At 39.4% G+C, this 17,809-nt stretch overlaps 1 protein-coding gene across 1 annotated transcript; it reads right to left on the reverse strand.

The window, feature by feature from the left end:
* Positions 1 to 237: 237 nt before the first annotated feature.
* LOC139342899 (myosin heavy chain, fast skeletal muscle-like) lies at positions 238 to 11,874 on the reverse strand. Its single transcript, XM_070980194.1, has 40 exons — positions 11,827 to 11,874; positions 11,471 to 11,691; positions 11,122 to 11,265; positions 10,865 to 11,021; positions 10,745 to 10,772; positions 10,556 to 10,667; positions 10,388 to 10,480; positions 10,239 to 10,302; positions 10,041 to 10,139; positions 9,856 to 9,959; positions 9,629 to 9,767; positions 9,074 to 9,192; positions 8,811 to 8,960; positions 8,555 to 8,725; positions 8,155 to 8,461; positions 7,941 to 8,020; positions 7,763 to 7,850; positions 7,507 to 7,624; positions 7,282 to 7,405; positions 7,062 to 7,198; positions 6,709 to 6,964; positions 6,331 to 6,573; positions 6,065 to 6,241; positions 5,816 to 5,961; positions 5,631 to 5,721; positions 5,137 to 5,526; positions 4,859 to 4,985; positions 4,321 to 4,439; positions 3,714 to 3,910; positions 3,441 to 3,624; positions 3,173 to 3,338; positions 2,961 to 3,085; positions 2,506 to 2,814; positions 2,219 to 2,422; positions 2,009 to 2,134; positions 1,725 to 1,895; positions 1,522 to 1,626; positions 768 to 863; positions 542 to 673; positions 238 to 310 (listed from the first exon to the last, which is right to left on the reverse strand). The coding sequence occupies exons 2-40, from the start codon at positions 11,672 to 11,674 to the stop codon at positions 290 to 292; spliced, it is 5,823 nt and encodes a 1,940-aa protein (XP_070836295.1). The 5' UTR covers positions 11,675 to 11,691; positions 11,827 to 11,874; the 3' UTR covers positions 238 to 289.
* Between the last annotated feature and the right edge of the window lie 5,935 nt (positions 11,875 to 17,809).

The following is a 17,809-nucleotide window of genomic DNA, read 5'->3' on the forward strand; positions in this document are numbered from 1 at the left end:
GAAATACCTAAATTAGACCTGATTGCCAGTTCATGTTTGTTTGGTATAACATTTGATCTCAACTGAAACTTCAGCAGTAATATGTGCAATAATTTGCCAGTTTGGTCTTCATATTGACACAGTATTCTAGTGCAGTTTTATGTTACCTAAGTGAACTTGGTTGTTTAAGAATACGACAAACAAAAACACTTGACAAATGTTTAACATTTATTGAGGATTTGCAGAAGAAAATTTTTAGGGGCTCATATTGTATGAACTTCAGTAAAATGCCTCAGCTGGATATGGCCTTTCATTCAGCAGAGTCAGTTCCCTGAAAGAAAGAGATAAATAGTACTTAAGACAATGTTTGTAGGAATGTATTAATGTAACACATTGTAACATGTAACACAACATTTTATGGAATACTCTGACAGAAAGATATTTATTTGTTAGCAGTTTGTGTAATACTGCATAAGTGGTCATTGTTTATATAGTTATTACATTGGAATGGTTATATAGAGGAAGTTTATGCACATGGTTGATAGGCCAATGAAAGAGTTACCTTTCCAGCATCACGGCTCTTGACTCTCAGCTTGTTGACCTGAGACTCAGCAATGTCAGCGCGCTCCTGAGCCTCCTCCAGCTCATGCTGGACCTTTCTCAGCCTGGACATGTGAGTGTTGGCCTGCTCCTCCTGTGAAGTGTTTAGTCATATTAATTAAGCTGTTAATGGTGATATTGTTATTAATTAAATTGCCTGATTAGTCACATTAATGTAGTTGACTTACAGCCTCCTCAGCCTGTCTCTTGTAAGCCTTGACTTTGAGCTGCAGCTTGTCCACCAGATCCTGAAGTCTGGTCACATTCTTCTTGTCCTCCTCAGTCTGTACACAGATAAAATGGTCACTTATGGAGTATCAAAGCAGAATCAAGCAGTTGCAGAATAAGTATTTAGATGCTTTAGATGTAAAAGCAGTAATACCACAGTGTAAAAATATTCTGTTACAAGTAAACGTCCTGCATTCAAAATATTACTTAAGTCAGAGTACATAAGTATTATCAGGAAAATGTATCTAAGGAATCAAAAGTAAAATTTTTCTGATGCATTTGAGTGCAAGCGGCATTGTAATTTTTGTACCTAGCCAATATGGTTGTTTTAGAAATAATAATGCATCATATTTTATAAAGGTGCCATAATATTAATACATTGAATTGACATGTCCCTCACCCTGTTGATTTTGTTGTACCTGTTGGGGCAGGGCAGCTTACCAAGTCATAATTATGTTAGTAGTTGGGTTTCATTCCCATCATTTCTACCATTAATCAGACAGGCTAATTTGAAACACCTGTGCAGGTCTATGGAGCCTATAATTTGAAAAAAAAAAAAAAAAAAAAAAAGTACTTGAGTAAAAGAAGCATAAAATGGAAATACTTAAGTAAGATACAAATACCTCAAAATTGTTCTTCAGTACAGTACTTGTGTAATGTACTTTCCACCACTGGAATCAGAGAACAATTATTGTTGTTCTTAGTGAAATTTACCTGGTACGTCAGCTCCTTCACTCTCCTCTCATATTTGCGGACTCCTTTCACAGCATCAGCTCCACGTCTCTGCTCTGCTTCAACTTCAGACTCCAGCTCACGCACCTTGAATGTCATGATAAATAATCAAAGTTCATTTGATGCACCTAAAGTGTGATTGTCATTCTTAAACCAATCTGTGAGCATTTATAAACAGTTCATACCCTGGACTCCAGTTTCTGGAGCTGCTTCTTGCCACCCTTCATGGCGAGGTTCTCAGCCTCATCCAGACGGTGCTGCAGGTCCTTGACTGTGACCTCCAGGTTCTTCTTCATCCTCTCCAGGTGAGCACTGGTGTCCTGCTCCTTCTTCAGCTCTTCAGCCATCATGGCAGCCTGAAATGATAAATGGTCTCTAATTGATTCAAAATCTGTCATAAACCGAACATTATCAGTGCATGGCAATAGACCAGAAACATAATATAGGTGAATAAGAGACGCAAACTCACATCAGTGATAGCTTTTTTGGCTTTATCTTCAGCGTTTCTTGCTTCCTGAACAGCATCATCCACTTCACCTTGAACCTGAACGAAGTCAGCCTCCAACTTCTTCTTGGTGTTCAGAAGACTGGTGTTCTGTTAAAAAAAAAGCCCTAGTTCATATGATATCTCGAACATATTTTCAAAATTAGAATCCATTGTGAATGAAGGAAAACAAACCTGAGAATGAAGCAGTCCGACACGCTCGCTAGCATCAACCAACTCCTGCTCAGCCACTTTGCGTCCTCTCTCTGTCTGCTCCAGAGCGGCTCTCAGCTCCTCAATCTCAGCCATCATCAGGCCGTTTCTACGCTCCACCATGGCAACCTGCTCCTTCATGTCCTCCTGTCCTCTGATAGCATCATCAAGGTGCAGTTGGGCATCCTGACAACATTAGAATGAAGAGTTAGTCTTAGCTTTCTTTTGTCTCATTTTTTTGAATCATTCAGCAATCACACAAAACTCACCTTGAGCTGTCCCTGGACATTCCTCAGCTGTTTCTGGGCCTCAGCAGCCTGCCTGTTGGCATGGCTCAGCTGAATCTCCATCTCATTCAGGTCTCCCTCCATCTTCTTCTTGACTCTCAGGGCATCATTCCTGCTCCTGACCTCAGCATCCAGAGTGCTCTGCATAGAGTCAATCACCCTCTGGCTGTTCCTCTTGATCTGCTCCATCTCCTCGTCTTTCTCTGCCAGCTTCCTGTCAACCTCACCTTTGATCTGGTTGAGCTCAAGCTGAACACGGAGAATCTTGGACTCTTCATGCTCCAGCGTGCCCTATGAGAAAAGTCAGCTAAGTATAGCTAAGAACCAAAATGACTGTTCTGTCATTATAATGAACATATTTTAAATTAGATAAAGATATAATAACACCATATTAATTGTTGAAATAATAAACAAAATGAAATATAAAAAAACAATACCTCAGCCTCTTCCAGAGCAGTCTGAATTTCAGTTTTCTCACTCTCAACAGCCTTCTTGGCTTTTTCCAGTTCATGGATGCTTTTTCCAGTCTCGCCAATCTGTTCAGTCAGATCTGAGATCTCCTCTACAGAGTAAAGATACACATGGTTAGACTCTCCATTATTGGTAATAAATTATTATTTACCTTTAATGTAAATAGCAATTAACATACGCTGCAGGTTCTTGTTCTCTCTCTTCATGGTCTCCAGATGATCCAGAGCCTCCTCATAAGAGTTCTTCATCTTGAACAGTTCAGTGCTGAGAGAGCGAGCCTCCTTCTGAGCTCCTTCCAGCTCAGCCTGGCCCTCCTCATACTTCTGTTTCCATTCTGCCAGGACCTACAATTGTATAGACGAATTAGCAATATTCCATAGAATTATCTTTGTCATTGGCGTGACCTTGTGTTGAACCTTGCCTTGTTTTCCACTGTAACCACTCACCTTATCAAAGTTCCTCTGCTTCTTGTCAAGGTTGGCAGCCAGAGCATTAGCTCTCTCCACATCAATCATGAGGTCCTCCACCTCACCCTGCAGCCTCTGCTTGGTCTTCTCCAAAGAGGCGCACTTGGAGTTCACAGCCTCAATGGACTCCTCAGCATCCTGAAGACGTTGAGCAAGCTTTTTCCTGTAGTGAAGAAGAATTTGCTTGTGTTTAATTGTACAAGAAGAAAGCAAAATTTGATTTATTTATGGAAAGTAGAAAAGGTTATGTACTTGGCCTCCTCCAGCTCCTCAGTGCGCTGGATAGCATCAGTCTCATATTTGGTTCTCCATTGAGCCACCTCACTGTTGGCCTTTGACATTCCTCTCTGCAGCTCAGCCTTGGCCTCCTGCTCCTCCTCAAACTGCTCTCTGAGCAGATCACAATCATGGCGGGCTGACTGAACAGCATGGGCCAGGGCGTTCTTGGCCTATAAATTCATCATAAGGCATGAAAGTCTTAATTGACTTTGTTAACATACATGCACAAAATCTTTTCTTGAACAAACTACCCAATTTCCCAGTGAGGATTATGAAAAAGTCATTTCATTCTGTTAACTAAGAAACAGAAATTCAGATCTGTAATTAAGTTTATGTTTTTTTCAGTCAGTCCAAGCATATCTAATTTAATTTACAATAACTAAGTGCTGTGTCTACATTTTCCAGTGAGTGAATTTTGTAACATTGATTTACATTGTAGAGATCCATCTTTCATACAGGGTTTGTTATACTCAAGCCAGTTGTACCTGATATTTTCCCTGGAGATATCATACTTCATAAATAGATGGCCCAAGCACACATTTCATTATACAGTGGACAATACAAATGTACGATCTCGTACCTTTACTTCCTCTTCAATGTGTCTCTTAAGCTCTTCAATCTGCTGGGTGAAGGCCTGTTTTCCCCTGGTCAGCTGGGAAATAAGAGCTTCCTTCTCCTCCAGCTGGCGAGAAAACTCACCTGAATGAATAAGATTAAGAATATGATAGTTGTCTTTAGCTGTCTTATTACAAAGCTGAAATATTGCTGAAAGTGCTTTTCATTAAAAAGAAAACAAAGCTTTTGAAATGATAGCACAACACACAATAAGAGATACATTAAACATATGGAATACTCAGATTTCTTTAAATAGGACTATATACATTACATAGGAATAAATAAAAAATATAACATGTAGTATGACCTCAATACCTCTGCCTCTCCTTACATCATTTAAACAGAAATTATTGGAATAATTACTATACCTGTACATACAAATCACATTCTATACATTTACACAAAAACCAAATCATCATTTTGGATCCCTGGAATAAATCATATATGAAACTAAAAAAGGTACAAATTATTATTGCATTATACATTTCACTTTGGATACCCACCATTCTCTGTTTGCAGTCTTGCCCTATGTGCACTCAAGTCATTTAGCTGGCGGACGTTCTCGTCATTTTTGGACTTGATTTCACTTAACTGGTCCTCAAGAGTTCTGCACATTTTCTCCAGATTGGCCTGGAATTGGCACGTAATTAACATGATTCAAATGCAGTGAACATACAACTTCCTGATTATATATTCTATATTTATTCCTCTCTTTCATTATTCGTATATTTGTTGAAATATTATGTAATTGTGTTTTACTGAAAAACAGTGCATACAGTACCTTAGCCTTAGCAACAGCCTCCATGTTACTGGAGAGGTCGTCAATCTCCATCTTGTACTCGCTCTTCTCCTTCTCCAGCTTCTGCTTGACACGCTGGAGGTTGTCGATCTGCTCTCCCAGCTCAGCAACACTGTCAGCCTGCTTCTTGCGCAGAGCTGCTGCGGTAGCTTCATGCTGCAGGGTTGACTCTTCAAGATCACGACGCAGCTTCTGGAACTCAGCCTCACGCTTCTTGTTCATCTCAATCTGAGCAGCTGTCGCTCCACCAGCTTCCTCAAGCCTCTCACTGATCTCCTCGAGCTCCCTGGAGAGGTCAGCCCTCTGCTTCTCCACCTTAGCACGAGCAGCCCTCTCAGCCTCAATCTCTTCTTCCAGCTCCTCAATACGAGCCTAGATTTGATGAAAGAAGGTTTATTAATTGAAATGTTAGGTGTTGTTTTTCATTTATAGAGTCTGATTTTCATTAATCTAATCACGTATGTTGAATATGTCACCTGGAGTTCCTTGATCTTCTTCTGAAGCTGAGCACCAAGAGACTGTTCATCCTCAATTTTGCTGAGAAGCTGGCTGGTCTCAAAGTCTTTCCTTGATGAGTAAAACAAAATGAATGTTACATTTGTAATTTTTCTGACCCAATGTGAAACCAGAAATTTCATCAGTAGCTTATTTTTTCACTTACTTCTTGAGTTTTTCCTCAGATTGCTGTTTGTCATTCTCCAGATCCATGATGGATTCCTGGGCCAGTTTCAGGTCTCCTTCAAGCTTCCTCTTTGCTCTCTCAAGGTCCATGCGGAGCTTCTTCTCTTGCTCCAGTGATCCTTCAAGCTTTTTGAATAAAATGTTTTATATTTGTACAATGAAACACAATTCACAAGACCCAAACTGCCTCATACTACAGCTAAAAACATCAAAAGTAATAGTTTCTTACATCGTCCACTTGCTGTTCCAGCTTTGTCTTGGATTTGGTCAGACTGTTGACTTTGTCCTCCTCTGCCTGGAGGTCATCAAGTGTTTGCTGGTGGGCCTCTTGGAGGGCTTTCTTCTCCTTGGTTAACTTGGCAATGGCCTCATCTTGAGATGCCATCTCCTCTGTCAGGTTTTTCACCTAAAATGATGTGAAAGGATTGTTATTCTCTTCCCTTTATATGCATGGAGTCTAAGCTTAAAATAATGTAGGTTAAAAATCATTTGAACCTTGTTTTCTGTGGCATGTTTCTCTTTCTCCACTTTAGCCAAGGTGAGCTCCAAGTCATCAATATCTTTCTTCAGCTCAGAGCATTCGTCCTCCAGCTTCCTCTTCTTGGCCGTCAGCTCAGCATTGATTTCCTCTTCATCCTCTAGTCTCTCAGTGGTCTCTTTGAGTTTGGCCTCGAGCTGTATCTTGCTCTTGATGAGCCCTTCACACCTTTCCTCAGCATCAGAGAGGTTCTCACTTTCCTATCATTTGAGCATAAACATTATTTTAACTGAAACATATTTCAGAAATTATGTTCAGTGCATTACTTTGGTAAAGCAAAACGTTTGTTGTTTCCAGTAAGTAGAACAATATGCCTGCCTTTGTATTCTACTCACAGATGCCACTTGGAGTTGCAGGTCATTCTTTTCCTGCAGCAGGGAAACCATCTTCTCCTCCAGTTCCTTCTTCTTGGCCAGTGCGGCAGCCAGGTCTGATTGCATCTTGCCATAGTTCTCCTTCATCTGCTGCAGTTCCTTCTCAGTCTCAGCACTCTTCAGAAGAGGCTTGATCTTAAAGTACAGATGCATCCATGGCCAGTTCTTCACATTCATGAATGAGCGGACGTTGTACTGGATGGTGAAGATTGCATCTCTGATAAAATAACATGAATTAGTATATCGATATTGCTTTTGTTTAACATCACACAGGAATTTAGGAGACAATTCATTGTAGTCTAATACAATCGTACCTCCTCTCCATCATTTTAACAAACTCTTTCCTCATGAGATATCCTCTGCAGAGAGCCTGAGTCATGGTCACCAGCTCAGCCAGTTTCTCATCTCTCATCTCCTCCAGGGTACCCAGCAGACCAGCTTTGAAAAACACCTATGTTGTCAAGTGAAAGGGAAATTAGTATTCAGCACACATGGAGCAGTGAAGGTCTTTTGATATTGTCTGTAAGGGTGGACCTTCGTGTGTCCAAACTTGTACTGAGTGTGGTCCACATCAATGGAGCCCAGCAGCTTCTCTGAAGCTTTCTTGTTGTCAATGAACTGTCCCTCAGGGATGACGCTGGCGTTCAATACTTTGTATCTAAGAGGAAATTGTGTTGTTACTTATATTTACCTCCCATTCCCCTGGTGTTTAACACCATAACAACTCAGCTAAAGACAACTTGAATTGCTTATACGGACCTCTGCTTGAAGTCACCGTAGAGGATTCTGCTGGGGAAGCCCTTTCTGCAGATTCTGATGCCTTCTAGCACACCGTTACACCTCAGTTGGTGGATGACCAAATGGTTCTCCATACAACCTGGATATTGTACAAAATTTGTCAGTGTAATAAGCATTTCTGTGATTACTTTTGGTTTGCCCTTTTTCTTGAAAAATAGACACTAGAATAGACAGGAAAAGAAAAGACAAAACAACAAGATCACAAAAAACACTAAACCTGGGGTCTTTGTTTCATTGGGAATCAGGCAGCGCACAAAATGAGGATGAGTGCTCCTCAAGTTGGTCATCAGCTTGCCCAAGTTCTCCTGGGAGGCAAAATATTATCATTTAAAAAGATCAAACACATTAAGGAGCTAGGTTCAATTGGATCTTGACTTTCTGGAGGTTTAACATACCCTGAAAAGAGCAGACACAGTCTGGAAGGAGCCACCCTTCTTTTTTCCACCACCCTTCTTGCCACCACCACCAGCAGCGTCTGGTTTGTAACACATAGTGCCAGCACATAATTAACTCTTTATTGATTGTTCAGGTTCATTTCTGAGAGCAAACATTCTTTAAATAAATGGGTAGCTGAACTGCCATGCAGCAATTACAGAATTACCGTCTTACCCTCAGCTGAAGCATGAGATGCATACAGCATAGACAGCAGTTTGTTTGAAGACTTCTGGTAGAGCTGAACAACTGAGTCATTCAGGGGGTCCTTGTTCTTGTCCAACCAGCCAGTGATATTGTAGTCCACTGTACCAGCATAGTGAACCAGGGAGAAGTGAGCTTCAGCCTTGCCCTTTGCGGGTTTTGGCTTTTCAAAGGCCTTGGTCTTGCCAAGATGCTGATCATGCAGCTTGTTCTTGAAAGAAGTATCTGTAGCTTTGGGGAACATGCACTCCTCTTCAAGGATGGAGAAGATGCCCATTGGCTGAGAAGAAATTATGTTATATTACAAAGAATCAAAAATTTAGCATGCGCTCAGAAAACAGTGTAATAGTTCTACCTGAACTATTTGTCTTACCTTCTCAATAAGCTCAATGCAGGCAGCCAAGTCCATACCAAAGTCGATGAACTCCCACTGAATGCCTTCTTTCTTGTACTCCTCTTGCTCCAGAACAAACATGTGGTGGTTGAAGAACTGTTGCAGTTTCTCATTGGTGAAGTTGATGCAGAGTTGCTCCAAGCTGTTGAACTGTAATTATGGAAAAATGTTGCTAATTTCATGGCAAAATAAGGATTTGAATTTCAAACTGCTCAGATATCTTTCAACAACTTACATCAAAGATCTCAAATCCAGCAATGTCCAACACTCCAATGAAGAACTGTCTTGGCTGCTTTGTGTCCAGCATCTCATTGATTCGGACGACCATCCACAAGAACATTTTCTCATAGACGGACTTGCACAGAGCACTGACAGCATTGTTGACCTAGAGATAAGGATTGTTGTGTGGGAATTTGTAATATGTCTAATATAAATGCAAATATTTTGTCATAATTTTTCCAAACATCAATTTTTATTTTATCTTTTTTTAATTTTTACCTGTGGCACGGTCTGACCTTTGGTCACCATTTCATTTCCGACCTTGACTCTTGGGTAGCACAGAGCTTTCAGCATATCAGCTGAGTTCAGGCCCATGAGGTAGGCGATTTTATCAGCCTCTGATTGAAAAAAAAAAAAAGGTTCAATTAATGCAAAGAAATGTTAACTGCAACATTACCAAAATCACCATTGAAAACATTGCTAAAATGCATTTCATATTGTACAAAGTTTGTTAGAAGTTACTAGCTACTATCTGTCATATGGCTTTTGGTCAGGTACAGCTTGTGACTGCTTTTTCTCTTCATTGTTCATGCAATGAATATCTGTTTCATGTTATATTTTAATGTTGTGTTGTTAGTGCCAGACCTTCTTTGTAGGTGAGAAATGCTAACTGACATCCAACCAATATAACCCAGCAGTGTGATGAAGTTATGATTACATTCTTGTAGTATCAGTTTTTGCAAAAAAAACTGAGGTGAGGTGTATTCTTAATTTACCTGCTTAATCTGTTTTGATGCTATATGATAATGTATTTAGCACTAATAATACAATTACCCTCAGTGCCATCAGGTTCCCCCTGCTCCTCGCGCTGCTTCTGCTTGAATTTCATGTTGCCATGATGCATCACAGCGCCAGTCAGCTTGTAGATGGCAATCTTCTCTTCACCACTGAAGCCCAAGATGTCAATAGCAGTCTGCAATTCATGCCCAGCAATTACTTTTAGAAATGCAAATTATTCTTGCATTCATCTGTTGCTATTCTACAAATTGCATTCAACTTACATCAGTTGCAATGAACTCCTCCACATCATTGATGCTTTTGACAGTGATTTCACCCTGACTGATCATTGGGTAGTCATAGGGGTTGGTGGTGATTAGAAGGGCCTCTGGGAAAATGTAGAGGAATGCATAAGTGGACAGAGATTCTTATTTTTGTCTTATTAATTGTTTATTGTGCCATTACTTACCCAGGAGCTCAGGCTTGTGACCAGTCATCAGCTGATAGAAGATATGGTAGCTCCTTTCAGCAGACAACTGGAAGGTGACGCGGGACTTCTCCAGCAGATCTGTGAGAATTGATGATGAATATGCATCAAACATCGCAATGCACGACTAACATTTGTACACTACTAATGTTGGCAACTATGAAAATAACTAGAACTTACATGTTTCAATATCAGCTGAGGCTAACTTGCCAGTAGAGCCAAAGTGAATTCTGATGAATTTACCCTAAAGATTTACCAGAAAATATCAGTTTAATTCTAAGTAACAATATGCAGAAAGTTGTCTGAAATCCTATAATATGAATACTTACAAAACGAGAAGAGTTGTCATTCCTCACAGTCTTTGCATTACCATAGGCCTCTAGTAGAGGGTTGGCTGCAATGATTTGATCTTCCAGCGAACCCTACATTGAGACAATTGAAGTTATGCAAAAAACAAACAATCAACTGTGGCAAAGATTTTTGGCACCCAATTTTACCTGTATTTTGCTTGATTGCTCTGCTTTCTTGGAGGCTCCAGCAACTGCAATTGTTGCAAAGTACTGGATGACACGCTTGGTGTTGACAGTCTTTCCGGCACCAGATTCTCCACTGGGGAATGAAAGTGTATTAGCAAGATAGTCATGAAGCTGCTAAAGAATTGTCTTGACAAGTTGTGTTATACTCACGTGATAAGGACAGACTGGTTCTCACGATCTGAAATATAAGGATACACATTCAAGTTAAACCTATTGCTGAGGCTGTTCTTTGTCATAACTGCCCAAATTCTGTGGTAACTTGGATCTTACCAGTGAGCATGAACTGATAGGCATTATCAGAGATGGAGAAGATGTGGGGTGGGGCCTCAATCCTCTTCTTGCCTCTGTATGCCCCTACAACCTGAGCATCGTACACAGGAAGCCACTTGTAGGGGTTCACGACGACACAGAACAGGCCAGAGTAAGTCTGTGGCACCAGAAAGTGGGAAAGAGAGAAAAACATGATCACATTTGACACACAGGCTTTACAGATATAAGCACACTATAATTATAAGTTTGAAGCTTACGTAGATCATCCATGATGCAAAACGCTCTTTGAGGTTGAACAGCACAGCAGGCTCATTGAGATGGGTCATCATGGCCATGTCCTCAATCTTATCATATTTTGGAGGGTTCATGGGATGGATGTCATCCTCTTTTACAGTGACCGTCTGAATATGAAATAAATTAAAGGGGGAACAAAATTACTAAGATTGTCGTGCAGTCTCGTGTAGTGGTTGAATAAAATTATTCTCCCTCTCTTACGCTGAGAGAGTCTGTGAAGTGAAAAGACAACCATAATCAAAATGGTTGAGAGAACTATGATTGGGTTGTCTGTCCTTCCTAAATTTTCATGTTTGGCATCATTACACTTACCTTTCCTGTCACTGTCTCCACTGTGGCTTTGCCACCCTCTCTCTTGATGAGTTTACCCTTGACATACATCTCATCAGCATCAGTCACAAAGTAGGCTGATTTGGCATCAAATGGAGTGTTCTGAGCCTCAATCCTCTCCTTCTCAGGCTTCCGGAGGTAAATGGCCGCGGGGCCATAGGCCTCCATCTCCGCGTCTGTGCTCATGGTGGCACCTGAAGTGACTGAAAATAAGGAGAGGTCGTACATTCAAAGTTTCTCTGGTATTTGTTTCATTAAATGTTAACATGCTGTTTGTAGGTCTGTCATGAGGTGTGATTTGAAATTGTGGATATCACCTGAAATAAATTATAACTTACCTCCTTTGGTCCCAACAGAGGATGGAATACAGTCAGGTCTCTTGTTTTGATCCTATTAATAAATAAGCAAGCATGAGTACATAAATCTATAGAGAAATGTCTTCATCAAAAATCTGCACATATCATTTTCAAAAACTATTGACTGGCATCATATTTGTGTATAGAACACCCAGTGGAAATAAACAAATATTAAAAAACAATTGAAATTAATTAATTATTAAACAATGTTTTCAAGTGCTATGACAAATATATAACTGATCAATTACTTACACAATACAAGTCAATTAGAGTTGACACACTTACCTGTTGGATGCCTACCAGTTATTGACAGAGTCATGAGCAGCCTCTTTTATAGAGGGAGGACTGTCTCCACGGTAGGTGTGCCCTGCTCAGTTTGGTCATGCATTCTTGTCATGTTGCCCTTATTCCTTTGACATTGACATTCACAATGATTGATATTGCCTTGCACCCACATTTGTTGCAGTAGGGATTTTTCCCTGTGCTCAAACTGAATGGTGCGGAAAGCATAGTTGAAGGAAAATTATTTAAAAATGGTCTAAATTATTATTTTCTGATTATTTGTAATATACAATGACTTTTAGACTTTACGCATTTGTTGATACATCTAATAATGTATATGGATACAATACAGAACAGGACTGATGTTGTTGCTCTTGTTAAATTCGACCTCTATGAATATTGTATTGATACAGACTAATGTTTAGAACTGATGATGACACTGGATTTAAAATTATGATACTAATTCACATAATTCAAATTCACATATAAATATTGCAGAGGTTGGTCATGATATTTTTTAAACAGAAAAGATATTGACTCAATCTTCCATGATTACAATCATGATTATAATTTGTTAATCGATGTAAAATATGGTACCTGTTATTATTATTATTGTTGTTGTTGTTATTATTATTATGAGCACTATTATAATTCTTAGCATTATTATTATGATTGTTATTGCATGTTAGGGGGATTTCTCTTTTCAATTTTGGAGACGCACCCAGAGTCAGAGCCATTCCATTCAAGGTCACACATGTAAAAATATTTGAGTTTCTGGGGGCTTATGGGTCATATGTTTTATGATTCTAAATATGCAATTTAATCTAATTAATTTGTTACTAATTATCTTGTATTATTTTATTATTTCACAGTAACATCAAACATCATTCAATAATTTGTTGGACATTTGTTGGGGATGTACTGAGTACAGATTTTAAGTGTTCGTACACCAGATAATGTATGCTTTTCACTAACAGACAGATCTGTTGGCTACTTGTTTCAATAATTAAATGTAATTTCCCTTAAGGGTCTTTAGTGTTAGTAATAACAATCTTGCTGGACTATGTTATGGCAGGCACATGCTGTGGTTTTGGAGAAGCATATAAATGTCACTGGTATACAGTTGCAGGACAACCACACATCTCAGATGTCTGAAATAAAATTGAGGTTGAGCGCCATTCCATAAAAGCTGAGGAGGGATTACGTATCGCCTTGGAATGGAGTGGTCGAACAGTTGCCATCAAGGCTGGGATAAGACCCAAAATAAGTCCTGTGCCAATAAACAGGATGTTAGAGATTCCAGAACTGTAATAGTGCCATGAATGAAAAGTGTATGCAGGATTAGTATAACTTAAAAGTTGACTATATAATAAAAGAGAGAAAATACATTTTTGCTTCTACTTTTTCCCAGTGACTTTGACCTGTATGTTAATCTGGATTGTCAAGTGAATTTGTGTTATTGCTTTTTATATTTACTTAACCTTTTGTCTTCAAAAAGGAGATGACCTTGAACGCCACCCATGTGACCTCAATAGGTAGGTGGGCTATTGTGCAAACATGTGTTGCACACAAGCTATTCAAGTAAGGTCCAAGGTCTTCAGTCATTCTTTTCTTTCTTTCTTTTTTTTTTTTTTAGTCAGCTTGTTTGCTTGTTTGACAGAACCCTTGCTGTGCTTAAATACATTGGGTGCCATGTTTGCACAACAGAAGGAGAGGATTTTGTTGTTGGTTATGGTTATGTATTATTTCTCAGTCTGAAATCCAAACTGTGCTAATTGCAGAGTTGTTTCAGTTACACAAGTATGACCGCCACATCATGCTGATATATTACATTTTGCTATGTCAGGTACACATTATGGTTTACTTGGTGTTTACTTGCTGGGCTATAGTTTCAGCTTCCCTATACTTACAGTACCTACATTTTTATGACATTGTTACAGCACTCATAGTATATTTTTTTGTATTACATCTAAGATTATATATTACATATTAGCATTTGTCTTTGTTGTTTTTATTGTAATGAGCAAACGCTACAACTTATTTTGCATTATGTGCTGCTGCAAGTGTAAACTGTTAACTTCAATATGTGTCAGTTTCTTAATTAGGCTTTAAGTGAAAAGACCAAGCAGGTGGAGAGCAGACAGACTGTGCCAACTAACCTTTACCTTTGTATGTCCTTGAGTCTAGTAGTTGCTTATAGACAAGCCTCTGCACTAAGCCCTTGAACTGAAATATAACATGCCAAATACGTCTGCCGAGGAGGAGCCTGAGAGGGTTTAAAGCAGTGTTAAATTCCTCCATGACTGGGTAGAAACACTGAGAGAAGCAAAGGTGCTATGGGTTAAGCTCTCTCTATTTTTCTTTGTTTGATTTAGCTTTCCTTGTTTCACGCTTTCAAAATAAATGACTCAGACAGAACAGGGGAGGATATCTGGCATGCTTACTTTTTAAGGCTGAGTTTTCAGGATTTATGCAACTGACAACCTAGCTCAGCAGTCTGACATGATATGCAGTAACTTGTGAAGAGATAACATGGAAAAGAAAGTTGGAGGAGGTGAGCGTGACAGTAAAGTTTGCTGTAGGTGCTTCAGCAAAAATATTCAGTACAAGACTATTTAATAACTCAATGGTAATTAATATGCTGTAACCAAAGCTTACTTTACATTCAAGTAATCTTAATAGTTATATTTTGATTTGTTATCTTATGTATGTAAGCCCAGTAGTTAACTGGAATATTCTTGTAAACCAGAAATGATTGTGCTTGCCTCCCTGTATAGACACTTTGATCAGCCTGGCGTAAATAGAAGCAGCTCTAATCAAAAACATCTGTGTTGAATGAAACATGAGACAATATTGAACAGTAGTTATTTTCTCCACAGTTTAAGAATATCATTGTAGCATGCCAGATCAGCCAGTCATTCATTAAAGACAAACAGACAGCTGTGTGGGATGGTAATATGATATTGTCCTTGTGATTCTAAACAAAGGAAATTGCCTTTACTTTAAATGCCTTGGTGACCACTCCTACAAATATCTTGGTACATACATGGCCAACCAGCTAGAGTGAAGTGTCATCATGAATAGCATCTGCCCTGAGGTCCGACAACACCTGTGCTTCCTGTGCAAACTGAGAGTTTAGTGCCACAAAGGCAAGAGCACCTTTATCTGCTGTTAATTAATCCTTCCTGGTTGTAAGATAATATAGCCTATTGTATACAGTACAGTATATATTTACATCCATGTCCTTGAGATTCTGATTTTGTATTAAAAGGTCACCCTGGCTGTGCCAAAGAAATAAGAAAGTATTCATTCTACTCTTGACAGACTGTACCATATGAAGGGAGATCATTAATAAGATGCACTTTTTCACATCATGTTTTGCAGAAAAGCAGAGCCAAGATTGCTAACTTTTTTTAAAAAAAAAATCTTATTTTAAGAACCCCTGGAAAAAACCCTTTTGATAACATCTGAACACTCCGTGCAGATGCTACTAAACATGCTCCTATATTCAGATGTTGTCTCTTGAGCAACATTTTCAGACTGAAATTAAGAAGGGAAAATGTCAGTTCCTAGCAGAGACAATTTTCAAATCATATTCCAGCATTTGAGTTACTGTTGGTTTAATTTCTTTACTAATTATCTTATGTTAGAACCTGGTTTAATTTCAAATAAACCAGTCAGCACTGTGTGTATGAATGGGCCTATCTGGCAACAAGTGGATTTGCTATAAATTTAGAGTGCTATTAGGATGCCTATTGATTCAAACTGACTGTGACCTCTCTGAACACTCAGAGCTCTGGGCACTCTAGCCAGCAAGTAGCTGTGGGAGAGCACTAGAATTCCTGCAATGGTTTTGAGCTTATATTAAGACCAATTGTCATTCCATAACAGTGTCATAACAGTGAGTGTCTCACTGTGTTATTTACTCACTGTTAAGTCCGACCATAATCTCAGACGTGTTAGTGGTTTCAGTTTTACATTCTTTTAAGTGATTTGTTTGAGCTGAATTTACAGAGAGCTTCAGTCCACATGGGGCTTTTTCTTATATTAGCAGGCTAATGAATAGACACATAACAAAAATACCAATGTCCTGTAATACATTTTCATAGTAGATTGTATACTGTCATAATGATATATATGTATATTATGTATATTTTGTATCAGTACACCTCAGAGCATACTATCTGGATACTTGGTACCCTTAACTGCAGTGGTTGAACTATTGACTGGAGTCCTGAAATATGAGTTACCTAGAGGTGACTTTCTGTGGCTATGAATAATCTGAAGTCAGTCTGAAATTCAGATACAATCCATTTTATTCTAAATGTGCTTTGTTTACTGCAGAAAATGAGTGAAGTGTTAGTTAAATTAGGTAATGTTAACATGTGCTAGCAAGGGTAGTAGGCTTTACACCAGAGCCATCTCACTCACCATCTTGCTCTTGACCTCAGCATTGAATGTTGCCTTAAACTAACTCCTCCTATAGGTTGCCTAGAGGAGTGTCAGTCCAGCAAACTGTGATTTGTTGAATGTTAGATTGCATTAGATTTACAAATAGCAATTGTAAATCATTAGCCTGTGACCTGGATATATCATTTAGCCATCAATTTAAGTATTTGCATGTGTACAATTCTAATGCTGTTGATAACAACCAACAGAATGAATAGATGCCCTTCCAACATCACGGCTCTTGGCTCTCAGCTTGTTGGCCTTGGACTCAGCGATGCCACTGCAGTCCTGAGCTTCCTCCAGCTCATGCTGAACCTTCTTGAGCCTGGACATGTGAGTGTTGGCCTGCTCCTCCTGCGAAGTGTTTAGGGTTATACTGAGTTATGACTCAGTTAGAAGACAGTCAATGATGACATTATGATTACAGCTTTAAATGACCAGTCATATTTAACATGGTTGAAATTGCTCTGTCTTTATAAGCTATTGGCAGCTTATTGGAAAGTGCAGTTTACAATGTATGAGGGAGGTGCAGCAGGTTTGTAACTCTGTGTGTTTTTCACTTGGATTGGGCCAAATGAGAAGATCTGATGGACAAGCCACACCTCAAAGACAAGGCTTGCAAGAGAAAAGCTGAGGAGGCCGCAAGTCAACTGCATTAATAGCTGAAAAGAGCACAGCAGGTTAAAACAGACTGGATACTCGGCCCAAATTATTTCTTACCTTCTACTGAAGCATGATCAGCCCATGTCCAGCCAGCAACTGATATTGCAGTCTGTGCTGTGCCAGTACAGTAAACCAGGGAGAGGTGATCCTCAGCCATGCTCTCTCCAGGCTTTGGCTTCTCAAAGGCCTTGGGCTTGCCAAGATGCTGATCATGCATCTTATTCTTGAAACTTGTGTCTGTGACTGTGAGAATATGGTGTTACAATGTAACCTAGCACCAACTTTATAACCACAGTCCTTGTCCTTAATCTTGAGGGAAGCAAGACTATGCTCTCACACAAAGATACTCCACAAACATGCATATGGACACACTTGGTAGTCACTGCAGTTATGCGTAAGATGAACCGTATTCTAGTCAACTCAACTGTGGATTGTACTGAATATTTATTGGTAAATATTTTGCCTTAGTGACCCATATTATTACCTTGGCTCGGACAGAAACCAGTCACTTTTAGAAAGCAAAGGCACTGTTGAGCTTTTCACCAGAGAGGAGGGGTTGCAGGACCACGGG

Source organism: Chaetodon trifascialis, chromosome 15 (assembly GCF_039877785.1).
Source record: "Chaetodon trifascialis isolate fChaTrf1 chromosome 15, fChaTrf1.hap1, whole genome shotgun sequence".
In the NCBI taxonomy this organism is placed as follows: domain Eukaryota; kingdom Metazoa; phylum Chordata; class Actinopteri; order Chaetodontiformes; family Chaetodontidae; genus Chaetodon; species Chaetodon trifascialis.

Bases quoted from the DNA above. Each gene is read 5' to 3' on its own strand.
- LOC139342899 (XM_070980194.1), bottom strand. From the start codon at position 11,674: ATGAGCACAGACGCGGAGATGGAGGCCTATGGCCCCGCGGCCATTTAC. The intron at 6,965-7,061 runs GTACGATTGTAT...TTATTTTATCAG, and splicing joins GTTAAAATGATGGAGAGGAG to AGATGCAATCTTCACCATCC. The intron at 1,896-2,008 runs GTGAGTTTGCGT...TTATCATTTCAG, and splicing joins CCAAAAAAGCTATCACTGAT to GCTGCCATGATGGCTGAAGA.